The following is a 23087-nucleotide window of genomic DNA, read 5'->3' as shown; positions in this document are numbered from 1 at the left end:
CAAAAGACGTTTCATTCACAGTCAATGAACTTCCCCAAAAATTTCTGTCTCTGACACCCCGTTCCCAGGTTTGAGACGGTGGAAATTTATCTTTCTTTACTCTCTCTCCTGCAGGCTTAAACAATCTAAGATTCCCCCCCTCTTCTCCTGCTTCCAAGAGGGGTTTTGGTGGTTTTAACTGAAGGAAATTTAGTCCTTTATATACGACTTTCCAGACTTTAGCTTGCAAAATTTTTGCTTCAATCTATTTACAAAAGCGGAAGGTGGACTTCCTGTTTAGAACCTTCCCGCTTCGGTGCCAAATTAAAATGTTTCGTAGTCCAATTTTCCGTTCTACTCACGGGTACTTGTTTAGAGTCCAATTGTCCACAGGAAAAAGTCAGCGCTCTCCGGCAACGGCTGTGCGGCTTCACTCCATAAAAGTAGTGGTCGATTCAAAACATCGCGCCACTCACCCCACTTCGCTTCGGATCCCCGAAAAAGGGTTTCCCTGCGAGTAGGGGAGGCGCTCTTGGTGTCAGCCGAATCCCACGTTCCCAGGCTTCCTCCGCCTGGGATTTTTGAGGGGTCTCCGCCTTCGCCGCGGCGGCAAGACCCGATTTTCGCGGAGCGGGTTCCTCTCGGTCAGAGGAACTCCACCATTGCCAATGGCGCTAACCCAGAAGTCCCCCGGGAGTAATTGTTTTTGATTCATTGTTTTCAACAGGCCAGGTTAATATTAAACTGACAGTCCCAGTACTTTCATGAAAGCCCTCAGTTGACATCTTAAATTTTTACATTTGTTATCCTTGTGTTTGAGTAGTTACACTACAGAATAACATCTTGAAATTAAATATTTTTATTAGACTAGAAGTTTCTAAAACTCTCATCTATGAAATGGCATATTTGGCTCAAACCTTTGTTTGTTTAGAATTACCCTAATTTTGGACTTGTCCAGATGTTGTTACAAATTTACTAATATTCTGTCTCTTCTGCATGTTGGACTCATTAGAATGGGGAAAAGGAGAAACATTTCCAGCACTTTTATTAAATATTATTTGTGTCAACAGCAGGTCTCTCTGTTTGTCTTATAAGTAATACATAGAACAACCATGAGCATTAGAAAAACAGACTAATATGAGTCCTGCTTTAGTATGTAATGAACCTAAACAGGCATTTCTATTGTTTTTCGTTTTCTTAAGGAGTTGGAGCAGCACTTTGAAAAAGAGAAGATACATTTTGAAGACGAGAAGAATCAGCTTCGACAGCAGTTGGAAAACCTGAGGGAAGAACTGACAACCAAGCTGACTTCATCCAATCAGGAGGCAAGAATCAGCTTAGTCATATCAGCTAACTGTCATGTGCATTAGACCACTTTTAACCAATACTGATATTTTCTTTAGTCAGTGTTTTAGAGCTGTATGTTTAAGATTTGCTCTATTCTATTTTGCTTTTTAAATATATTTTTAAAAATATAGTTCTTATATTCATGACTTTTATGAATGGTGTAGAGAAAAGGAAGGTTGTTCTCTTCTCTGATAATGCTAGAATTTTCTGTCATGACTTGGTAATGACCACTAGACTGCTTTAATCACATTTATTAAGGATCGCTATATTAGTGGCAACAGCCATGGGTAGCTAAACATGAAATCTCCATATTCAAAGGCAGCATACCTCTGAATATCAAATACTAGGGACAAACAGGGAGGAGAATGTCATCTCCATGCCCTACTTGTAAAAAGCCAGAGGCATCTGGTCGCCACTGTTGAAAACAGAATTTGCTACATTGACCTTACTCTAATCCAGCAAGAATTCTTAACTTCCCATGTACAGTAATTGCATTTTCCCCAATGTTTTTTTTTTTAAAAAAAAAATGCAAATGCTTTGCTTAGTAGTTGCATATGTACTCCAACCTTCTTCTAAAGAGCTCAGGTTAATTTACATAGATTCTCCTCATTTTACATTCAAAGTAACCCTACAATGTATTATAGATTTAGATATTTAGTGTCCTGAATATCCTAAGACCAACACTAAGTGGCTGGGGAGATTTGAACCTGGATGTCTTGGCCCAAGTTCTGTATCTTACCCATGGCAGCAGCATTCCCCAATCTGGGATCCTCCAGTGTTGGACTCACAACTCCCACAAACCCCAACCAACATGCCCAGTGGTAAGGGATGTTGGGAGTTGTAGTCAACAACAACTGAAGGTCAGCAGTTTGGGGGTGTCTACATTATAGCTTCTTTTTTTATACAAACAAAGGCATTCATACAGTATACCAGGGCGGAGAACCTGTTTCAGTCTGAGGACCATATTTCTTGTGAGCAACATTCTGTTAAGTATTTCTTATTTGTAATTTCATTTGTACATTTGTTTTTAATATGCTATTTTGCAGTCCTGAAGAGGAATGGCTTTTTATTTTAAACAACTTGATAGAGATGGTATATTGGTTAGTAACCGGAAAATCTAATGTTTATTGCATTCTTAAGATGCTCTTTTAAAAATACTGTTATTGAACTATTGATCCTTCTCATAAAAAATTAATTATATGCTCAGCTTCAGAGTTACAAACTAACATTTTTAAAATGTCAGCTTTACAGATAATAATGTCACTTATAAGTTGTCACAGAAATGGTTCAGTATCCAGAAAAAGCCAATTACCATATTTTTCGCCCTATAGGATACACTTTTTCCCCTCCAAAAATGAAGGGGAAATGTGTGTGCGTCCTATGGGGCGAATGCAGGCTTTCGCTGAAGCCTGGAGAGCGAGATGGGTCGGTACGCACCGACCCCTCTCGCTCTCCAGGCTTCAGGAGAGCCCCAGCGCCAGCCCCACAAGGTCGGGGGGCAGAGGGAGGCGGAACGCCGCCATCCCGCTGTCTCCCGAAGTGGTTTGGAGGCTGACGGCGGGGAGACCCCGCCGTCAGCCCCGCAAGCTCCGGGGACAGTGGGGAGGCGCAGCACGTCTTCCCGCTGTCCCCGTACCTGATCTGAAGGCGGGCGGCGGGGAGAAGAGCGCTTCTCCCCGCTGCCTGCCCCGCAAGCTCCGGGGACAGCTGGGAGGCGCAGCGCGTCTTCCCACTGTCCCCGGACATGATCTGAAGGCAGGCGGCGGGGAGAAGAGTGCTTCTCTCCGCTGCCTGTCCCACAAGCTCCGGGGACAGCTGGGAGGTGCAGCGTGTCTTCCCGCTGTCCCCAGACCTGGTCTGAAGGCGGGCGGCGGGGAGAAGAGCGCTTCTCCCCGCTGCCGGCCCCACAAGCGCCTGGGGGGAAATAATTTTTTTTCTTTATTTCCCCCCAAAAAACTTGGTGCGTCCTATGGGCCGGTGCGTCCTATGGGGCGAAAAATACGGTAAGCCAATTTGTCATTTTAAAACTATTTCATTAAATTATTCATTATTTCGTACAAACACTAATAAATAGCTTATAAATGGATTAGGGACTGCTGAGAATAAAAGCTGCTTACTTATTGCTGCAGTCCTCTACACATCTACTGTAAGTCCTATTTATTTAACTTGTGAGTAGACATTTATAAGATTCTGCTCTTAGCGTTTAAACTGTTGCAGAACAAAGTGGCCCCACATTTGCACTGAACAAGAAGGGAGTAAAATAGGATCCCATGGGTCACCAAAGGCAGGATCCCCAGGAGAATTTATTTATTTATTTATTTATTTATTTATTTATTTAACAACATTTACATACAGTCATACCTCGGTTTACAGACGTTTCAGGTTCCTTTTTTTCAGGTTACGGACTGCAAAAACCTGGAAGTACCAGAACGGGTTACTTCCAGTTTTGGCGGTCGTGTATGTGCATATGTGCTAAACCACACTTTGCGCATGCGCAGAAGCGCCGAATTGCAACCCATGCATGCGCAGATGCGGGTTGCGAACTCTGCAGGTTGTGAATGTGCATCCCTCACAGATCACGTTCACAACACGAGCGTCCACTGTACTGCTTTGCTGTGAATAAAAACCTCTAAGGGAGAGGTGATGAATGTATGTCTAAGTATAGTCACTTGGGAGAAATCTTCCAGATGCTCACAATGATGCCAAGATCAAGGTACAAGGACTTGTACATGCCTAGGGAGATTTTGTATTCCTTTGAATTGTAAATATCCAGTCTCAAAAGCAGTTTCCAATGCTATGTGGTGTACTGCTGTGAAATCCAAAATCCAAAGCCATGTCGATCATGTAAGACCAAGTGCTCAGTTCTTGGTCCAAATTATACATTTTATCAAAGGTTGCCAAAGAATCAAAAGGATGCTATTTCCCTTTTCAACATCTAGGCAGAGATTCTCAGTCACAGCTGCAATTTCAGTCATGCTGCATACCCAGGTAAAAAGCCAGGCAAGAAGGTTTATATGTAGCTGACAGTATCTGTGTATGTCTGAGTCTGCAGACTGTCCACCTATTCAACAACTTTTCTTAGAAAATAGAATCTGAAGTTGGAGTGGTGACTGGTGGACAGTCTGGTGGAGAAGTGAATATGCAAATGTATATATACAGAGTGGAAGGCAAATAACTGTAGATGAGTCATCTCTTTTCAAAGGGTGGTGTTGATTACAGTGGTGCCCCACAAGACGAATGCCTCGCAAGACGGAAAACCCGCTAAACGAAAGGGTTTTCCGTTTTGGGGGTGCTTCGCAAAACGAATTTCCTATGGGCTTGCTTTGCAAGACGAAAATGTCTTGCAAGTTCCTGCGGGGGTTTTTTCCTTTCCTCCCCCCTTTTTCCCAAGCCGCTAAGCCGCTTATCAGCTGATCCTAAGCCGCTTAACAGCTGATGCGCTAAACCGCTTATCAGCTGATCCGCTAAGCCGCTTATCAGCTGATCCGCTAAGCTGCTAAACCGCTTATCAGCTGATCCGCTAAGCCGCTAATAGCGCTAAGCCGCTAATGGGCTTGCTTCGCAAGACGAAAAAACCGCAAGACGAAGAGACTCGCGGAACGGATTCTTTTTGTCTTGCGAGGCACCACTGTACTTGTGTAACAAACAATAATCCAGCTTTACCAAACTAGTTTTCAAAATACAATGTGTAAAAGTTCAAGTTTAATTAAATTCCTCCTATGTTCAAGAACATTGATGAGTATATGAGGCCGCTGGATGAAGAGGTACGGGTATATAGAGCTTCCAAGTCAGGCAAAATATGAGTAGTTCTGCTTCAGAAAGGGGCACGTTAGTTACTCATTCTCTTGGAGGAGATTGTGTACTAGGTTCACTATTGCTTTGAAGACTCTTAAGGGAGACATGTACTTCATGGTTTATTGGTTTTTAAACTTGAAACCAAAGGATAATTTTTCCTTATTCACACTATTGATTTGCATTTTCCTCACATTCAGCCTCATTGATACTGTCAGTAGTTCTGAATCGAAAGCTTAATTTAGGGTGATTTTTATGCATAAGCAAACAAATACAAAAAAGAGAATATTAACCAAAATATGTATACTAGTCTATCTCATGCGGATATAATTGGAAGTAATCTGCATTGCATCTTCATGCATTCCCAGTTGCAGGCAGCTGTTATATACCGTTAGTGTATATAACAAAGCTCCACTATGTAGTGTTAAAAATGTCTGAAGTTCTATTTGAGATAATCCTTGTAAAAGTAAAGTTATAAAAGAATTGCCTTCCACAAAATCCTGTTGCAGAAACCTTTAATAATAAGGTTGGCAACTCCTGACTGGTATAATCCTTCAGCAAATATTTCAAAATACAGGTATAGTCTCGTAAACTCAAGCTTGTCTCCTTACCAGATATTGATGGGGCGAAGGCCATGAGACTTCAAACAGCAAGTTGTGTGTGCTTGGATGCAGTGCTGTCTACATTCTTGCAGAATGCTGGTGTGCATAATGGATAAAGTTTCAGCATATAGGGGATATATCTTTGCAATTGCCAACCATGTTTGAAATTACAGTAGCTCTTGGCTGCCCTCTCTTATCTATAATATTGTATTTTATAACCTGTTTTTTAAAAGTCTAAATCTAAGGAAATTGTGATACTTGTGTTTGTTTGAAATGTTTGGTGTATGTTTGTTTTTTAATAGTAGTGAATAGTAAAATTATGAGTGGGGTTGGCTTTGTCTGTATGAAGATTATATTTAAATAGGGGGAAATATGCACAAAAGTACCGTATTTTTCATCCCATAGGACGCACCTAGTTTTTTTGGGGGGGAAATAAAGGGGGTGGGGAAATTCCTTTATTCCCCCCCCCAAAAAAAGCAGGTCGGCGAAACTGAACCAGGTCGAGGAACAGCGGGATGGCGGCGCTGCGCCTCCCTGCTGTCCCCCAAGCTTGTGGGGCTGGCCGATGTCTGCCCGGCGCAAGGGGCGCTCTGCTTCAGGGCGCTCTGCCCGCCGGGCGGCAGGCTGCTATCCGCAGCATGGGGAGCCCTGCGGGGAACTCCTGCAGGGCTCTCCACGCTGCGGATGTATGCCCGGCGCGAGGGGCACTCTGCTTCAGGGCGCCCTGCCCGCCAGGCGGCAGGCTGCTATCCGCAGCCTAGACAGCCCTGCGGGACCTCCCGCAGGGCTGCCTAGGCTGCGGATGTGTTCCCGAAGCACCAGGCGCTCTGCTTTCAGCGCGCCCGGCGCTCCGGGAAGCAGGCTACTATCCGCAGCCTAGACAGCTCTGCGGGAACTCCCGCAGGGCTGCCTAGGCTGTGGATGTCTTCCTGAAGCCTGGAGAGCGAGAGGGGTCGGTGTGCACCGACCCCTCTCACTCTCCAAACTTCAGCGAAAGCCTGCATTCGCCCCATAGGACGCATCCAGATTTCCCCTTCATTTTTGGAGGGGGGAAAGTGTGTCCTATAGGGCGAAAAATACGGTATGTCATGCTCAGTTAACTGTATACCGAATACTATACTATTCAGCATACACAAGTTCATCATCTGAAATTGTTAAACTATCAATACTTCTTTCTCTCCTTTTTGTAGATGGGTCGATTACAAGATCTAGTAAGAAAAAGTGAACAGGGCCTTGGTACTGCAGAAGGGCACATCTCCAATCTCCAGGAAACCCAGGAAATACTACAAAAAGAACTGGAGTTAACCAGGGCAAGACTGAGGGAGACCACTGATTCTCTGTATAATGTTCAGGTAACTGCAGGATACACCAGCTCCATCACTCTGATTCATGGCAACTGCTTTACACATCTGAAGCTCCCTCTCCTTACACACAGAGATAAGCTTTCCTATTTACTCTAGTGTCTACTGTAACCCCATATATTTATCATCACTCAGATGTGCTACTGTCCTCTAAACTAGATGGGTTTAAAAGGAAATTTGACAAATTCATGGGGAATGAGTCTAGTCATTATGGCTCTAACCTCAGATTCAGAGCTGGCATGTCATTGAATGCCGGCTGCTGGAAGCAACAAGAGAAGACTGTATCCTTCATTTCCTACTCGTGAGCTTCTGAGAAGCATCCAGAGGACACCTGTGGAAAATAGGTTGCTGAACTAATAGACCATTGGTCTGATTCAGCAGGGCTCTTATGTTCTTATGCACGTATCAAGCTTCCTTTGCGTGTACCTAAAAGTTATCATGGATCCTTGAGTCAGGATCTGTTTTATCTACATAACACTGATGAACTTGAAAATCCTTGTATTTTTAATGAATAGTTAATAGGAACAAGCAACTCAATTCATACGATTAAAATATTATCAAAATACAAATTTTTAAGGTGTCATTAAATTAATTGCATAAAAATATACAAACTAAAACATATTCCTGAGCAGTCAGTTTAAAAAATCACTAGTACTGCTTGAGCATTCAGTAAAGGCACTAACATTGCTTCTGAGCAAAATATTGTCATGAAATCATTTTGTTGCTGCTTACCTATGTTTTGAATTTTGTGTTCCTAGGGGGAACTAGACCAGGAAAGACAGCAGCATGAAGTAATGATTGTAGCTATGAGGGAAGAGGAAAAATTCAAAGTTGACAGAATGGCCCGTGATCTAGAAATAAAATGGACAGAAAATCTTCGGCAAGTGCCCTTTTTATTTTATTTTATTTTTTTCTTTTACAACAAAGCATGTATTAAATGCAGTTATGTGACCAAACTGTGCGTTTCAATAATATTTTTATAGTGTTATTAAAGGCCAGAAAGTTTTAGTTCTGCTTCTTCTTCTTAGGCAGGAATGTACCAAACTTCGAGAAGAGTTAAGGCTTCAGCATGAGGAGGATAAAAAGTCAGCAATGACTCAACTTCTGCAGCTAAAAGAGAGAGAGAAAAATGCTGCCAGAGATAGCTGGCAGAAGAAAGTTGAAGATCTTTTGGATCAGGTAACTGGAATGATTACTAGCATGTTTTATTACTGTTGTGAAATTACATCTGAAAAGGGATAAATTGTTGTAGAGCTAGTTGGATGATTAAGGCGGGAAATCATATTCTGAAGTCGGTGGCCATTGTGTCTGTTACAGAATTATATGAAATATATGAATATGCTTTGATTAGCAGTGAATTGGGAAATCTGTAAGGGCTAAGCCATGGTATCTGTTCTCTCCAATGTACAACTGTGGACCTGAAGGACAGACTTTAACTGTATGATTCACATCTGAGAGGACTCTAGCTTAAAATATTGGAAAAAAATGTTTTTATTTACCAGTTTGTTTATATCCCTCGCCCTCAAAAGCTCGTGCTACTCAGAGCCTGATGCATAACAATAAAATCCAAAATGAAAAACATAAACTTATTAAGCATCCATGCCCAGTGCAGCCCAACAGCATACAATATACAAAGGAGAGGAGCTAAATCCACAACATGCACATTTTGCAAAAAGCAAAAATGTAGGTACTGAAGACTATCCAGTAATAAGTTTCTTGTTTGTTGCTGAAATATCTGTTCACATTGGAAGCCACCTGGTTTTATGTGTGGAAATTCTTCATAGGACCTTCATATGTTCTACAAATGTTTCCTGCAGAAATCAAATAATTGTGATAGGCTGTATACAAAGACAAAGACTTATTTAAGGATGGACAGTTTGAGACGTGTAAAAATTATGCAGCAGACAAAGCATAGGGATGGGTGTCACAGGAAGGAAACAATAATTTCAGCATAGTTTCCACTGGAACGCATATGTCTTCCATTAATGGATACTGGAAGATTTTTTTATTGCATCATATCTTTGGTGGGTTTCAAATTAATGATTTGCCCTCCTAAAAGTAGCGAGTTAACTTTACCAAATATTCCTGTTCTGCAACAGAACTAAAAAGCATCATTGCAGCCATCAGCAGTGAACAGATGGAACATGGGTTTAAATCCCAAACAATGCATTCAGGAAAACACACACAAATTAAATACAGTAAGCTATGGATTTTTATGTGTTCGGGGAAAAGTACATTTATAGGTGTATTTTAGAAATGTGGTAAACAGAATATGGTTTAATCCTTAAATCCCAGGATCAGCTTGTCTGAGAGTAGGTCCCATTGAACTCATTGGGACTAACTTGTAAGTAGAGAGCCATAAAATTTCACTGTTTGTTTATTAAAATGTTTTTGTATCACCTTTTGGCTATAACATGGGCCACCAAGCAAGTTTTCAAGAAAAGAAAATACAGTTTAAAACAATAATATAAGTAACACATTAAAACAAAATATCAACTTAAAAAAACACTAAAAGCCAAACAAAATAAAAATGTTTAAAATTGAACAGGGATGAGGCCAGTCTAATGTCTCTAGGAAGGGAGTTTCATAAACTGAGGTGCAGGGACAGAAAACACCCTATCTAGCATCCTCACCAATTGGATCTCTTTTGGTGGGCCATACAAAAGGGTTTCAGAAAATGATTTCTGCCTCTGGATTGGTTCATATTGGAGGAGGCAGTCTTTCAGATCCCCTCTCATAAGCTGTTGGCTTTATAGGTAACCACCAGGACCTTAAGTTGGGCCTGGAAACACCAAACAAGGTTGGTGTCATATGGTCTTAGAAACATACACAAGAAAGCTATCTGATTGCTGCATTGTGTACCAGCTACAGTTTCTGAACACACTTAAAAGGCAACAGCCCCATATAGAGTATGTTGTAAAAATCTAGCTTGAAGGTGACATATCGGAGCTGCCTTCTCCAGAAAAGGGTTGACACACCAGACAAAACTGGGCAAAAGCATTCCTGGATACAGCAGCTGCTTTGGCATCAAGGAGCTATGCTGGATCCAGAAGCACTGCCAAAGAGCAAAGCCTATCCTTCAAATTGAGTGCAATCCCATCTAGAACAGGCTGTACTCACAATCTTAAATTAGATTGTCTGCTGCCCAACAGCACCTCTCTCTTGTCTGAAATTAATTTGTTAGTCCCTGTTCTGTCCTGTGGGTCCAAATACAGACCAGGGTGATGAAATGACTGATGGCCCCATGGACCCAGTTGCAGGGATTCCAAAGAAAGATGCACAAATCTCCATAGTGATCAGTTGTAGTATTTTATATTACAGGTATAGCAAGATACTCACATACTGCAATGTAATGCAGGATTCCTTGCCGCTGAAGTGGCAAGCACCACTTTGGCTTTGTCCATGAAGTGCTAATCATATATGGTTTACTTATACAAAAAGCAAGGTATTATTAAGCAGGCAACAATGGTCCAGTTAACTCACCCCTGGCTTAGAGGCCCCTTCCCAGCTCTCATCCATCTCTTAGATAAGCAAACAGCTGACAAGCAGGCAGCATGAGAAGCCTCCTCTATCCCAAAGAAGGCTTCAAACAAGCAGATAAACGTGTGATCTCATGTTACAGCTCACACCAATTAGTCCTGGGGTTATCTTGACTACCAAGATAGCAGTTACAGGCCTTCCGGGACATTTGCACCTTTTGGTTCTACACAGTCCCCAACCAGGTCTTCACTGTATTGAGATAATGGTTCAGAATGTGGTCTCGTAGACATTATTTGGAAATTAGAGATAGAACTAAGTATCACGGGCTTGAGGACACAAAATAATATCTTTGCTTTCCCCATTAAGGGAAAAGAAATAGGGCTGAAAAGTATGTTAGACTATGAGGTAGCTCTGATAGAGAATGTAGGTGAGCTTGACTGTTAGTATATGCACACACACACACACACACACAGCAAACAACAATTCAGGATCACATCCAGGACTTTCTCAACACACACAAATATTAGTTTGACTACAATTAAGTCATACTCAAAGTAGACACATCAGTGGGCATTGCTAACTTAAGTGCATTAATTTCAGTGGGTCTACTCTATGTAGATAACAATTTCCTAGCATTAAATCAAATAAAATCCAAAGTAAACAAGCATAATGTCCCAAATTTCAGGTTTAAAAGATGTATCTGACATCCAATCTCAGCAAGCAAAGAGTGTAGGACCCGCTTTTCAGAGGAGTAGTTCAGAGTTTGGAATCTTAATACATCAAGCTGGCTTAGCCATGAATGTAGCTTTGCAGTTTCCTAGATCTGGGAATTAGTATAGCTTAGGTTTTTTTGTTTTTTGCTTCGCACTAATCTGAAATAACTGGTGTCTGAATCATAAATCATGTATCCAGAAATGAAATTACCCATCATTCAATTTTTAAAATTGTATTGATCATATATATGTTGCATCTGATGTATATGGTGATGTACCACTTATACATGCTGACAGTACATCTTCAGCTTGTTAATAAATGGTAGGGGTGTGCATCGGCTCTGTGTACCCTGAATGTGAAACAGGGAAGGTTACAGTTTGTACTATAAACAAGGCATCTTGAGGTGGATCACAGACTCCTAAGGCTTCTGTTACTCCGTGGCCTCTACTTTCCACACCCACCCTGCCCTCAAAAACCAAAACAAACTGACTGGGGAAACGCCAAGAGCTTGAGAGGGGAGTGGATAGAGAGGTGGGGGAGATGTTTCATTTTGATGGACAGGTCTTCCATGAATCAGTGTGAATTATTTTCCCAGGGTACTCCAATCACAGTGATGTGTGAGACATTAAAAACTGCTTGTTTTTCACAAAACAAGTCAACGAAGAGGTCTCTTTTGTACCCCCAAAAATCCATGGGGAGAGGCAGAAGCCCACCCTATCAATGACCCTTGGAGTAACAAGGGTCATTTCTTGGGAATCTACGCTATTTTTACATCATTGTTGCTGCTTTCCAAGAGTCTCATAGTACTCACTCTGAAATAGTAACATCTGCACTTGTAGGAGAACTATTACATGTATCATTCTGAAATTTTGCAGCCTTCGTCCTCTCTGAAGGTATGGCCTATTCTACAAACTGAATCTAATTATGTCATAACATGAAAAAAATACTTGTTTTTAAGAAAATCAATTTGTAAAGATGCCGCACACAAAGTTCCCTAGTTGTATCTGCTTACAATTAGGAAGGCTTAATTCACTAAGGAGGGATTCCTATGCCTGCACATTTCATCCACTTCTGTGAAAAAAGTTATAGCTGTTTTAGTTTCCTGATTATAGTGGACAGGGGAAAAGAAAACTTAATTTTCAATAGGTTTAATTCGATCTCCAATAATGTGAAGTTGGAAAGACACAGAATGGTTCTGAAACAAATTGGACTGCTTCCCAAAGACAGATACAAATTGACAATTGTGACCAGTGCACACCCCTATTAAATGACATTAAAGTATTATATGTAGAATGTAATTTTGCTATGGATTGACAATTTAAAATACATATTTTAAGGAACATCCATAACTAAATCTTTAAAAAAAAGTTTCAGTTGTGTTCCAAATTATTTACAGATTGGTTTGAGTTTGGCAATAAAATAGATGTCGATGTTTAATCATGTTGCCACCTTGTTTAAAACGATGGCAAAATGTATGTCAAAATATAGCTGAATGTTTGTTTAAAATGTTTGAAGGGCTTTTGTTAACAAAATATTAATAGTGAAATGCAACAGATACTTGGCCATTCTTCCAGAGTATATTTACTGAAGTAGATGTGTCAATTTGGATCAAAGGAAAAAAATATTTAATACAGGAGCATGATAAAATCCTTGAGCATACACAAATTTCCTCCCAATATTTAACTCTTATAAAAATGGGACCACAAATTGTATTTCTGTGATTTTAATATGTTCAGTGGATTTCCATAACAAGCCATAGCAAAAATGTTCTGTGTCAATTTCGCCCAATTTTCAACATATTTTTCCTTCTTAAATTAATATAATGTTCTGTGTTTTACTGTCCCTTCTTTATTCCATCTTCTTAGTTATTTCTGAATATTTCCCTTTATTCCTGTGATCTTTCCTTCATAGCGGCACTGTCTCGGTGAAGCTTTGCATAAATCTATCAGCAATGTAAGTGAGTTGCACTTACAATATGTACATGAGGGCATGCTTGCACTTCTCAGCTTGCATACTGGCCAGTGCTGCTTCAGAGCATTAGCCTTTGAAATCAATAAAGAAATGTTGTTCAAGGGAAGAGTTTACACATTAATTTCATAAAAAGCTCTGCGCTGCATTCATTCATTCATTCATTCGTATGTGTATGTGTTAATATCATTTGACATTAAACATCACACAGTCATTTTATGTGATGTAAAAGCAAGCTTGCAGGCAGTACATTTGCACATTATAAAGCTTTTTCTAAAGCATGGAAATGTGTGGTACCGTGTTACAATTTAATATAAATAATGCAACTCAGTTATGGTTTGGCTACTATATTTCATTCTGTTATTTCTACAAAGATTTAAAAATCAGCGAGTGGGATCTCAATGGTCACCAGAAGGTCATACACTATTAAGTTTATGCACTACATACACACATGATGTAGCTTCTCTATCTTTCACTTACTTTGTCACACACATACATGGCTGAAAAGCCACTTGTGATGGTCAGGAGACCTTTCAGAGAGGTGTGTAATGCAATGGGCTGTGATGCAGCTAGGAATAAATCAGTTGTTCCCCTTTTTGCATAAGGAAGTGCCTTTCACATCATTTAAGGCTGTTTGGATCCTAGCTAACATTTAAACATAATGTTTAGGAAAACTCCCTGGAATATTGACTTTGGTCTTTAGGATAATCAAAACAGTTGAAGATCCCCTGCGGCAGGGATGAGAAATGTACAGCTCTTCAGTTACTGATGGACTCTTATCTCCCTTTAGCCCAACAAGGCAGTGTGGCTAATTGTTCGGGTGGGCCGCAGCACGTTCACCATCCCTGCCCTGTGGCAATGAATTTATGATTTTTTAAAAAAAGTTTGTAGGTAGAGCTTTTCCTAGAATGACTAACATAGTTTGCAGGTACAGGGTGTCATTTTAGTTGCAGGCTTCATAGAGTTGCATAGTATTTTACAGCACAGATATCTGCTCAGAAATAAATCTCATTGAGTTCAATGGTGTTTGCTTCCACTGACTGGCTCTGCTGCTAGTGCCACTGCCTGCTAGGCAAGGCTTTCTATTTCTTCCTGTCTCACCCTTCCTGCCTCTCTTATTGAAAGGGTTAGGTTAAACTTAGGGGGGGAAGTTACAGTAATGACAGTCACACAGTTGGAGAATCAGCTGCAGTATAAGAAAACAGGCTGTATGCATGTTTCTCCACTGCCTACTCTTGGCACAGTTTGGATTGCAGCAGTGGTTAATAATAAAAATAATATTTATTTAACATTATTTCTTAAGAAATAAACTGTTTAACTCAAATACATTTTGACAAAAACTTAAAATTTGTTCTTGTCCAAATGGAAAGATAAAAGAAGAGCAAAAAGGATATTTATACTGATTAACATAATTGGATTATTTCTATTACTGCATGTTAGCTTGGAAATCTACCTCATCACTGAATGGTTATATGAATGTAAAAGATCAATGCTGGGGAAAAATTAACATTCTGTGCAATTTTAATAGGGCTCTTTATATGATGAGATATATTATGGATCATTAAAACTCTGCACAGTTACGGAACTTTTTTCATAATTTATTATCAGATTCTAGTAGGTTGGTTGCCATTGTGTCAACAATATAATGCAAGGATAGGAAATGAGACATTACAATAGATAACTAACAGAAGCAAAAGAAAAAGATTTAAAAATGTGGAAGCTTAAAATAGAATCTTTATATACAATTTATTCATATTAAGTGCTAGGCAGCTAGTAATCCAGTCCACTTATTTAAGGTGACCAAACTGATTTTTATCATCCTTTTCTTCTACTTCAAAATGGGATAGCAAGTTTTAAAAATTGATTTATATGCATAAAAGAATATATTCCACGCATGCATGTATTACACGTAAAAGTTTGTCCGTAATTTTGCCACTTTTAATGGAACTTCGGATAGCATATATTCTTTACATAGTATCTGCCTTGATACGTTAAAATTGGTAATGATTAATTTAATTCATATAAGAAATACGTTGCTTCCAGGTTTTATTTAGAGAATTGGACTAATGTTCAAGTCTGTTTGGTGATGTGTGAGCAGAAGCTGAATATACTAGGTATCACAACCAAGAGAAATGATTTAGGAGGAACTTTAATTGTAGACCTTGCACTGCAGGAACATATAAGTCAAGAGTAGAACTCTTGCTTAGGGCTACTGTAGATAGAAGTACTGTTTAAGGGTGGACAAGAATTTTGGAAGGTTGCGGAGTGTTTGAACCTCTCTCAGTTCAGAAAACGTTAAGCCTATTCCCTTTCAAATTTTGCCTTGGCAGCTTGTAATGGCTCCTCACCAGTTCTCTGATCTGCCAGTTTCCATCTTCCCCACTTAGCATGTGTCCGAAGAGGGATGTGATACATCAGCTAATGCTGCTTCTAAGCTTTATTTGCCAATGTGTAATCTGGGAAATGCAGACTTTTCTCCCTCTTGACTCACTCATTAATCAGGAAGGAAAACTGCAGTTTATAGAATTAAACATTATTCTGAAATGAATATATCTGAGCATGCTCATAGTCTGCATTGCTGACACTGGCAAGTGTAGGGTTGTTGTTGTTGTTGTTGTTGTTGTTGTTGTTGTTGTTGTTGTTGTTGTTGCTTTTCACTCCTGTGTCCTGTTCCCACTGATAATGGAGGGTTTGTGTAACCTCTGGCCCATAGGCGTCTCCATTTGACCCACTGCATGGTTTGGCCCAAACCATGCCCACCCACCATCATATAATGTCTGTTGCAAGATAAGTAGACTCCCACATTACCAAATACAAAAGGAAGAATTGGGAGTTTCTGAAGCAGATAGGGTGGTCATGTGTCCTACTTTACAGAAGACAGATCATCTATCTTGTCCAAGTCTAGTTTAAAGATAGCGGGTTTGAAGTTGTCCATCAACAGTTAGCATCTAGACAACAGACTGAGCAGACAGAAGCATTCTCTCTCTTTTTGGCAGTGTATAATTGACCACCCTAGCAGGGGAAATCCTGCCCCAGAATGAGTCTTTACATGATTTGTAAGGTTGTCAGTGAAAACTGAAGCTTTCCCCTAAGAATTCCCGCAAAAGGTTCAGAAAGAGCCATCCAATTCTGATGAAATAACAAAACATTCCACTTTAATGCAGGAAAAATTATCTCTCTCTTCGCATTTATCACTTTCTCTTTGCTTGAAGTACATAATGTTGGACATGTCAGCCATTTGTGATCAGGAAATACGGTGCAGTTGGTACCTTGGGTTACAAACACCTCGGGTTACCAACACTTAGGGTTACAGACTCTGCTAACCTGGAATTAGTACCTCAGGTTAAGAACTTTGCCCCAGGATGAGAACAGAAATTGCATGGCAGTGGCAGCGGGAGGCCCCATTAGCTAAAGTGGTACCTCAGGTTAAGAATGGTTTCAGGTTAAGAACGGACCTCTGAAACGAATTAAGTTCGTAACCAGAAGTACCACTGTACTTAAATAATTTGTAGTAGCAAAGTTAAGAGGCTACTCAAGTCCCTTTCGTTGTCAGGGCTCCTGCCCTAAATCTTTTGTTCAAGGTTGCTAGTTCCCACAGATACATAAAGAAAACCAAGAATGGGGGAAGGGAAATTCTGAATTAAAAATTTATCATGACTGCAAGTTAATTTTAGTGCAGGCACTAGAATTTATTGCAGCGGTCTTTCAGCTTGCTCATTTATATATGTAGTATTTATATTAGCTTTTACAAAATCTGATCAGTAATTAGAATAATTGCTTTATTGTTTTACCTGTATCACACTGTAAATGTGTCTTCATTTAAAATCCTGCTATAATTTGCGAGTTCAATCTTTATATTAAATATTACCACTAATACATACCACTATCCTTACTATACTGACTTTTTTTGTACTGTTTTTGGGGGACAGGGGGCAGGTGGGTGTGGAGGACTCCCTGGTCCTGAATGGGGTAGCTGTGCCCCTGTAGGGCCAGGTGCGCAATTTGGGAGTCATTTTGGACTCACAGCTATCCATGGAGGTGCAGGTCGGTTCTGTGTCCAGGACAGCTGTCTACCAGCTCCATCTGGTACGCAGGCTGTGACCCTACCTGCCCATGGACAGTCTCACCAGAGTGGTGCATGCTCTAGTTAGCTCCCGCTTGGACTACTGCAACACACTCTATGTGGGGCTACCTTTGAAGGTGACCAGGAAACTACAACTAATCCAGAATGCAGCAGCTAGACTGGTGACTAGGAGCGGCCACTGAGACCACATAACACTGGTCTTGAAAGACCTGCATTGGCTCCCAGTACGTTTCTGGGCACAATTCAAAGTGTTGGTGCTGACCTTTAAAGCCCTAAATGGCCTCTGCCCAGTATACCTGAAGGAGAGTCTCCACCCCCATCGTTCAGCCTGGACACTGAGGTCCAGCGCCGAGGGCCTTGTGGCGGTTCCCTCACTGCAAGAAGCAAAGTTACAGGGAACCAGGCAGAGGGCCTTCTCGGTAGTGGCACCTGCCCTGTGGAAAGCCTTCCCATCAGATGTCAAAGAAATAAACAACTATCTGACGTTTAGAAGACATCTGAAGGCAGCCCTGTTTAGGGGAGTTTTTAATGACTGATGTTTTAATGTATTTTTAGTCTCTTGTTGGAAGGCGCCCAGAGTGGCTGGGGAAACCCAGCCAGATGGGTGGGGTATAAGTAATAAATTTGTTTTGCTTTGTTTTGTTTTGTTTTGTACTATGAGCCACTGCAGACTAATGCAGAGCATACTAATGACTGCAATGATTTTATCAGTTAACTTTATCAATCTGGAAAACCACGCTTCAGTCCACGCTGTTGTTTCATGTGAGTTCAGTCTTGGAATGGTGTTTCTCAAATCAAAATGACTTGGTAGCACTGTTGCAGAGTGATGTCATACCTCAGAAGCCTCTGCAGTGGAGCTTCATTTTTTGCTAGTAAGAGTGCGTGCTGGATTTAAAGTTGCACTCTCTTTTATTGCCTGATGAACTTGGCCTGGGTGGTGCTACATAACTCACTCTGTGAGAATCATTGCCCAGACCAGGAGTAGCCTGTGTGGTTTGTACATTGCTCTCTACCCTGCTAGTACCCATGTTGCCTATTACTGGGTGTGTAGAAAATAATCTACTGAATTGAAGGCTGCCAGTGGGCCTTTAGATTGATTTATGAAGGCATGAGCTATGCCACAAATTCATAATAATGGCATGTATTACAGCTGGGTTAAAGGATATGAATTTTCTTTAGAAGGTGCTGTAGAATTATTAGCATTGATTTTGGTAGTACATACTAGGCAAAAAAATTACTGATATTTAGTCTCTTGACTGCGGTGATGGAACAGAATATTTTTTAATTGATAAGTAATTTCTCAACACAATGCTATGCATGTCTACATGCAAGTATGTTCAATTGAGATGAATGGGGCTTACTCCCAGGTGTGTGTAGGATTGCAGTTACATATCTATACCCATTTTGGCTCACTTCAACCAGGCCAGGAAATGGGATGGTGACAGATTTTTCATTCCTCACTTCTGCTGTTTATTCCAATGGAAGGGACATTACTCCACCATATCCCCCCAGGGCTGATGAAGTTTCATGCCATTTTTGAAGGTGTGTAGGAGAAACAAGGGGGCTTAAAATCCTTTGGATCTTTGACTGCTCCTGATACGCACACCAAAGTGCCTCACTTTGGCCCCTACTACCAGTGGGACACCTATATCCTTGAACTTTTCAGTGGGTGTATTGAGGTCCTCCAGTGGCTTAAGCGCCATCCCACCATTAGGACACTCTCTCTGCCAGTGGTGCAGCACTTGAATTAACTTTCTGTGGCCACTGAACTGGCTTTCAGCTGGCTGTAGGATTGCAATCCACTAAAAGTGTATTGCACTTGACATTCAAACAGCTGGTGATGACACACTGCTAATCTGCATTCCATAAACTATGTGGTATTTCTCTGCTCATTAGTTATAGTTCATAGTAATACTTGATTAGGCATATACTGTAGGTGACATCCAGTGATGTCTGGCCAACTTCCCAACAAAATTGCTCACACAATGGGACTTTCCCTTCCTTTCCTCCCTCCTGTAGTCCATTGTGCATGCACCCAGGTTCTGCTCTATAGGGTCCCCCATCTTTCTAGAGCAGATTTTGAGGACACTAGAAGCTGGATGGGAAAGGAAGAGAAAGTCCTGTTGTGCAAACAGAAGTCGACTTGCATGCAGTTGGGTATTCAAATTTCTATTAACCAGAATGTGTTACTAAGCAAAATAGGCCCCAATACAGAGAGGAAATGTTGAAAAATGCAAGAACATTTGTGAACACAGTACACCTGTAGTCTCTCCGCTGCCCACCAGCTTTCCTCTACCATATAAGAAACTGCTTGATGCATTGTGGGAGGGCTCCTATTTGGCAAGGCAGGACACCACACTTGTGGATCTCTGTACTTCTCTGTATTGTGACCACAATAAAAAATCTCAAATATCTATCAGTAAATATAAACACAGTGTTTATAGTTTGAATTTCTAGTTACCTTTGCTTTTCTGTGAATTAGATCTCCCTGTTGAAGCAGAATCTAGAAATGCAGCTTTCCCAGTCTCAGACTTCAATGCAGCAACTTCAGGCACAATTTAGCCAGGAGCGACAGAGGCTGGCCCAAGAGATTGAAGAGCTAGAAGAAGAGCATCAACAAAGACACAAGTCCTTGAAAGAAGCACATATCCTTGCATTTCAGAACATGGAGGAAACAAAAGAAGAAGAGCAAAAGGCAGGTTCATTCAGTATTTTGTAGCATCTTAACATTTTCAGATTTCAGTATGTTGACATGAACTATGAGATATTACTCCAGAGAACTTCTTTATCTTCATTTGAGAACTCAGAAAGCACCCAAAGAAACATTGCACTGGGAGAAAGGCAGGGGTGGAGAGGCATAGAGGAAACTACACATGTGTGTTCTAACTTCTCTTGAACTGTAATGGGAGGGATGTGTAGAGGTATGAGTTACTCTTGAGGCCTTACCTCTAGGCCCAACCAAAGCCCTAACAACCCACATTTTGTCCAGAAAGTGGGAAAATGGAAAAGTGAGGGGGTTACACTCTAGGTTGTGGGATTGGAGTTACAAAAAAATAAAGGTAGCTGGTTAATAACATCGGGTTGTTGTTTTATTATTATTATTAATTAGCAATCATTTTGCCTCATTGATAAGAATATTTTTCTATACACATAGAGCAATTTTTCTTTAAATTTGCTAGGAACTTGAGGAACGTTTAAAACAGAAGCACTTAGAAGAACTTCATGCGCTGAAAGAAGCACACAGGCAAGCTATGGATGCTTTCAAACTAGAAATGGAACAGGAACTGCAGACTCTTCGCTTTGAACTAGAAGATGAAGGGAAAGCTATGCTTGGTACAGTATTGTCATGTGACTATTTAAAACATAAGCTATTACTTCTGGTGCAGAAGGCAGATGGCATGTGCTGCCCAATATACAGAAAAATGAAAATGGGTGGTTTCCCGTGTGTTGGGATACATTTAGACTTTTTCTGAGGAAAAGCTGACTATTCTCTAAGTAGTTGATACTCAGAGTTTTATAGCATAATTTACCCATTTTATTGGTGCAGTATTGTTATTTATCACCCCCTGTTCAGGATAATGCTCCTGTTGTTGGTTTTTTTTTTAATGGAAACTTGTGCCAAATTTGAGAAATACACATCTTCCTATGATCTGTTTCAGACAGATGTCTTGTGCTATCCCTCATCTTGCCTGTTTTGTCCCAGTCTTTCATTAATAGGCCCTTTTCTTCAGTGTTAAATTTGTGCATATCACCTATTCATATCACTATCAATCATTAATAATTCCTTTTAAAGAGCAAACTCATTGTCCCCGCGCTCACAAAAATAGAGCCAAAACTGGGTCACTGAGAAACAGCAGGAAAGTAGCAGCGTGCATGCGGGAATCCTGAGATTTGCAGAAGTACAGAAAATATTGGGGGGGGGGCAAAAAGAGAGCAACCTGTAAACGCAAAAAAAAAAGCCACTGAGCATGCTTAGTGGACACAGGGAGTCACAAAATGGTGTGTATCTGTGAAAAAAAGAAAAACAGCCTTTAAAAAAGTACATAAATAATTGAAAACTGAAATAAAACTTTAAAGGGTCACAAAATGAGGCAGAAACTGAGTTGCTCTCACTGAATGTTATAGGCAACACTTATGTAACCACATTCCATGCAACTCACAATGGCTAATGTTTTCAAGCATCAAAATACTGCAGTTTGAGTGCCAGGAATGTAATAAGTATTTAGATTACCTTTGGCAAGAGTAGCCACATGGTGCCCTACAGATGAAGTGGACTGCAGCTCTCATCATCCCTGATCATTGGCAATGCTGGCTGAGGCTGATGGGAGTTGTAATATAAAGTACCATATTTTTCGTTCTATAGGACGCACATTTTCCCCTCCAAAAATTAAGGGGAAATGTGTGTGCATCCTATAGAGCGAATGCAGGCTGCGCTGCTAAGCCCAAAGCCAGAACGGGAAGACGGAGCACTGCGGAGCGCTCCGTCTCGCTGCTCTAGCTTGGGGACGGCTGCGCGCACAGCCTCCCCAGGGCAGCGGGGTGTCTTCACCCTGCTGTCCTGCAGAAGCTAGCAAGGCTGTTCCCAAGCCAGAACAGTGAGACGGAGGGCTCCGTCTCGCTGCTCTAGCTTGGGGATGGTTGCGCGCAAAGCCTCTCCAGGGCAGCGGGGTGCCTTCACCCCGCTATCATGCAGAAGCTAGCAAGGCTGTTCCCAAGCCAGAACAGCGAGACGGAGGGCTCCGTCTTGCTGCTCTAGCTTGGGGACAGCTGCGCGCACAGCCTCTCCAGGGCAGCGGGATGTCTTCACCCTGCTGTCCTGCAGAAGCTAGCAAGGCTGTTCCCAAGCTAGAACAGCGAGACGCAGCCCTCCGTCTCGCTGTTCTAGCTTGGGGATGGCTGTGCGCAAACATCTGCAGGGCAGCGGGGCGCTGCGCTCCAGAGGCTTCAGGGATCTTTGAGGCTGGCAGTGGGGGAAAGCAGCGCTTCCCCCCACCGCCAGCCCCACAAGCTCTGGTGAATGTACCTTGAACGCACCTTGTTTTAGAGGGGGAGAACAAGAAAAAAAAATTCCCTGTTCTCCCCCTCCTATGGTCCCTTGCGTCCTATGGTCCGGTGCGTCCAATGGAGCGAAAAATACGGCATCTGGAGTTGTAATATGAAATATCACATTGCTTACCCTAGGTCCACTGCAGAGTAATAAAGTTCTGCAAGGTTTTTAATGCTTAATTTGGCATTCAGCACAATTTTAATATATAATAATAATTACTGTTACATTGATAAACATTTCCATTTATTCACTCATTTATTTATTGATTGTATGACAAAATTTAACATTTTTCAGCTAAAGGAGGCAACATAGCTGGAAAACAAATTTGTTTAAAACTATGTGTCTAGTCATTCCCCTAAAGCAATAAATGCATGGTTATACATATGTGTGGTTTGGGTTACTACTTGTAGAACTATACAAAAAAATCTGTTTATTATCTCCCAGCATCTTTGCGCTCAGAACTAAACCATCAGCATGCTGCAGCAATTGATCAACTAAGACATAATCATCAACAAGAACTAGCAGCTGCTAAAATGGAACTTGAAAGAAGCATAGAGCTTAGCAGGCACCAGGTATATATCTTCCACATAGCCAAAAGAGAGTAAATATATTTTAATTATAGGCACAGAGCATTTGTTTGCCGTTAAGAAAAATTGCAACTCCTTTAGTATCTGTTTAGTATACTGGCTCCTTTCAGTCAATATCATTTTTTC

At 41.1% G+C, this 23087-nt stretch overlaps 1 protein-coding gene across 8 annotated transcripts in view; it reads left to right on the top strand.

Moving 5' to 3' along the window:
• Positions 1-23087, top strand: part of FAM184A (family with sequence similarity 184 member A) — a 67492-nt gene that overhangs the window by 32320 nt on the left and 12085 nt on the right. For 6 of the 8 annotated variants that reach the window (XR_014006288.1, XM_081187627.1, XM_081187629.1 and 3 more), the window contains 8 exons: positions 1182-1304; positions 6911-7072; positions 7840-7965; positions 8114-8260; positions 13187-13228; positions 19810-20022; positions 20507-20660; positions 22819-22946. Coding sequence is in view for 7 of the 8 variants with exons in the window: in XM_081187627.1 (XP_081043753.1) it covers positions 1182-1304; positions 6911-7072; positions 7840-7965; positions 8114-8260; positions 13187-13228; positions 19810-20022; positions 20507-20660; positions 22819-22946 (1095 nt within the window). In the remaining variant the exon portion in view is untranslated. The remainder of the gene's footprint in view (positions 1-1181; positions 1305-6910; positions 7073-7839; positions 7966-8113; positions 8261-13186; positions 13229-19809; positions 20023-20506; positions 20661-22818; positions 22947-23087) is intronic. The other 2 variants (XM_081187628.1, XM_081187626.1) reach the window with 1 other exon arrangement.

This window comes from Podarcis bocagei (assembly GCF_964188305.1).
Source record: "Podarcis bocagei genome assembly, chromosome: 3".
NCBI lineage: Eukaryota > Metazoa > Chordata > Lepidosauria > Squamata > Lacertidae > Podarcis > Podarcis bocagei.
Note: the sequence above shows the minus strand (reverse complement) of the source record. Positions and strands in the feature narration are given on the sequence as shown.